Source organism: Olea europaea, chromosome 18 (assembly GCF_002742605.1).
Source record: "Olea europaea var. sylvestris chromosome 18, O_europaea_v1, whole genome shotgun sequence".
Lineage (NCBI taxonomy): Eukaryota > Viridiplantae > Streptophyta > Magnoliopsida > Lamiales > Oleaceae > Olea > Olea europaea.
In genome coordinates, this window is record NC_036254.1 from 27075268 (window position 1) to 27078849 (window position 3582).

At 32.7% G+C, this 3582-nt stretch overlaps 1 protein-coding gene across 1 annotated transcript; it reads left to right on the forward strand.

The window, feature by feature from the left end:
* The first annotated feature begins 796 nt into the window (after positions 1–796).
* LOC111368026 lies at positions 797–1974 on the forward strand. Its single transcript, XM_022989188.1, has 3 exons — positions 797–1102; positions 1418–1491; positions 1570–1974. The coding sequence occupies exons 1-3, from the start codon at positions 1018–1020 to the stop codon at positions 1705–1707; spliced, it is 297 nt and encodes a 98-aa protein (XP_022844956.1). The 5' UTR covers positions 797–1017; the 3' UTR covers positions 1708–1974.
* Positions 1975–3582: the final 1608 nt, after the last annotated feature.

Genomic DNA, 3582 nt, shown 5'->3' on the forward strand with positions numbered 1-3582 from the left:
TGTGGCATGTTGGATTCGGTGCTCACCAATATTTCAAAAAGCATTGTAACAATGTAATTTGCAAATATTTGCATATATAAATTAAAATGTATTGGCTCGGTTTGACATGCAATTTTGATGAGTTTACACTCCAATCCGATCTATGAAATTTAAAGACAAATCGAGTTAGGTTCAATCCATATCATTAGGTTCACTATTTACCTGAATTGGATCTGCTTATATGTCGATCGATCTGGACTAGCACACCCATTATAACGTTCTTAAGCACGAGGCTCGACTAATATGTTGTGTGATAATGTTTCAGAGAAATCTTAGCCATACAAGTGTGTTCGAGACTCGCATCATCAATTAAGTCGTCACCTTCCACTTGGAAAGTGTGCTGCTCATTCATCCCCCTTTTGTTCCCATTTTGACTTATAATTTCATTTTCATGGTGCCTGCCTACCACTTCCAAAAAGCATTAGTGCTTGTTAGCCTAAGCTTAAAATATTTACTCATAAGTAAATAAGTAAATTATAAATTAAATCTTTTTAATTTATCCTAAGTTGAGAAATAACAAGTTATCACTTGCAGTAGAAAACTGAACGTCTCGTACGACCCTTATATTTGACATGGTGCTACCTAATTCACCAGGCCAAAACAAAGTTATTAGCTTATTTAAGTAACATTTTTAAGTAAGTTTGACTTACTCTTAACTGAACCAAACATGGTCTTGAAGTCACTGTTCCACACAAAAATTATAATAGGATTTGGCAAAGATTTAAGCGCCATGCATAATCTTTTGATATCAACTCCTTTTCTGACTTGAGCCTGATTTTATTAATAAATTCTGCTACCAAACACCACAAATAAATCCACCATGTATAGTGCCCCCAACTCTTTACTGTCCACATTAAGAATATATAAATCCACTTCTTGATTGCAAAATTATATTCAGAGAGAGAGAGAGAGAGAGAGAGAGAGAGCGAGAGCGAGAGCGAGAGAGCGAGAAAGGAATTAGTGTGTGTTTGTGGGACAATGGCTGGCACTTGTGTTCGAGCACTGGTGATTCTTCTATGTCTTTTTTACCTCGTATGCCACAACGGCGCCATTCCTGTTATGAGTAATTAAAAACTATCCTTTACAATTCTTCTTGTTTTTATATTCTTCTTCTGATGTAGATGAAAGCGTAGAAACTATGAAGCGATCGAAATCTTGTTGATTCCAAAAGAATAAACATGATCTCCTTCTAGTTTGCTAGATTTGTGTGCTATTTAAACATTTCCGAACGTTCTTCCGATTTTCAGTCTTTTCTCGGTATTTTGAAACATCAACGAGACAGGATCAAAATGTTGTTCTCTATTCTTGACGGGTGAAGCTTATAAAACATTGAATAAAGCCAGTTATCCAGGCTTAAAAACATTTACTCTACTTGTAGGAAGTGGAAGCCTGGGAAGCCTGCGGGTGAAGAAATCTCAAGGCGATGAAATTACAGAATCCGCTCAAAATATGGTACTCAAAACAAAAAACCCACAAAAAATAAAAGTTTTGAGATCAATCTATGAACAAACTCTTGATTTAATTCTGCAGGAAAGTGAAGAACAAAACTTGAGTTTAGAGGGCATAAAGAGAAGAATTGATGCTGAGCTGAATGATTATCCAGGATCAGGGGCAAATAATCGCCACACTCCAAGGCCACAACTGGGAAGAGGCTGTATGGACTGCTAAACATATTATATGCAAATTAATTTCCTTAATTATATACATGTGTGGTATTATTGTGTTGAGAAAAAAACATGGTTTTGTGCCTTATTGTAGCATAAATATATGTATGCTATATTTAGAAAGTAGGTTATTCTTTGGCTTAATTTCCAAATGAGTAATTAGGTATTTAAATTGGAAGAATTAAATGTATAATTTAGAGTGTAACGGCAGGAATGGTGGATGCTATGACATATGTTTTTCTATCTTTTGAAGGCATTGGATTTTGTGATCTTTGCAATTTCAGTAATATCGTCATCATGTATGTTTAGGTGGCAATAAATGATAAGTCTAATAAAATGGATCTTATATCTCTACTTTTTTTGTACCTATTCCACTTTATTGCCACATAGGCCAACCACTTTTATATGTTTGCCTCTTTTCGACCTTAAATGAATCGGTGATTCAATATGGGTATATCATGTGAAAAGAAATGATAGTTTATTATTTTACTAAATATATAGAAATGAACCACATGAAAACAATGATTTGCATGCATTAAAGCTCAAAATATATTGGAAACACGACTAGATGAACAAAGTTTTATTTTACATGAATCATTTAATTTTGACTAGATAGCAAGACGTGTGAAAAAAAAAAAAAAATTTACCATCAAAGATTAAAAGGTTGTTTGGTGAGAATTAAAATTAGATTTTCAATAGATTTTGATAGAAGTTTTTGAAATGTGTAGTTAAAAAGTTATGAGACCCATAAAAAATGTAATTAATATTGATTATTTGATTTTGACCCAGATTAAAATCTGAGCCAATCAGGGGCTAAGCTAGTGACCCTGAACATGAAATACGCCATATTTTTCCATACAATAACCTATTGATTATTATTAGGTTAAAAGTCAAATTCAGAAAGTGAGAGTTGAGGCAATAATTGTGTTATAGAACCAAAAATTTGTTGGGCTCGTTTGATAAAACTTTTGATTTTATTTTTACTTTTCGTAGAAGAATTTTTTGAGGAGATTATCTGAGGTCATTCTCTCCATATGCTCTTTTAGTCAAATATAGCACTTTTTTAAAAATTATCGAAATATGTTCGGTGTTTCGTTTATGCTAAGTATCGAGTGACATGACGCACTACAGTAGGTGGTGAAAGACAATGGTTAGTTTTAAAACTAATTACACCATCCATTATTGTGTGTCACCTAAACACGGTGCTTAGTATAAACTAAGTATCGATGCTTAGGAGATCATTTTCATATTACTACATGAAAAAACAAAAAGGAAAAAGGACCATTAATTAACCTGTGTAAAATATGTCTTTAAAAAAAATGAATTTGTAAGTATCTATAAGCAACTTGGAGATTACTTTATGTGTTGAGTGGAGGAAAGTGCATTTTTGAGGTGTAAACACATCTCATTCTTGGTGCAATTAATCTGTGTCAGGACCATTAATTAACCTGTGTAAAATATGTCTTTAAAAAAAATGAATTTGTAAGTATCTATAAGCAACTTGGAGATTACTTTATGTGTTGAGTGGAGGAAAGTGCATTTTTGAGGTGTAAACACATCTCATTCTTGGTGCAATTAATCTGTGTCGCACTTACTCAATTTCATTACTTCCAAATGGCATTTCTACAGCCATTCTAGGACGGCATATTTCCATACTTCGAGAAGAAATAATTTAATATAATTACTCTTTTGTTACTTTTATCTAAAAATTATGCTCATTTCAAGCATTTGATGAACTGAACTCGACACCTAAAATAGCCATGCTTGCCAAATGAACGACGAGAGCAACATTATGTTATATAAATATAATACAAATTTGTGTTTAATTTTAGAATTGTTTTTATATACAAAGTATGTATATAAACTTCGATATATTCTC

Excerpts from the sequence above, each read along its gene's own strand:
- LOC111368026 (XM_022989188.1), top strand. The coding sequence starts at position 1,018 with ATGGCTGGCACTTGTGTTCGAGCACTGGTGATTCTTCTATGTCTTTTT. Across the intron at positions 1,103-1,417 it reads CGGCGCCATTCCTGTTATGA|GAAGTGGAAGCCTGGGAAGC; the intron begins GTAATTAAAAAC and ends CTCTACTTGTAG. Across the intron at positions 1,492-1,569 it reads CAGAATCCGCTCAAAATATG|GAAAGTGAAGAACAAAACTT; the intron begins GTACTCAAAACA and ends TTAATTCTGCAG.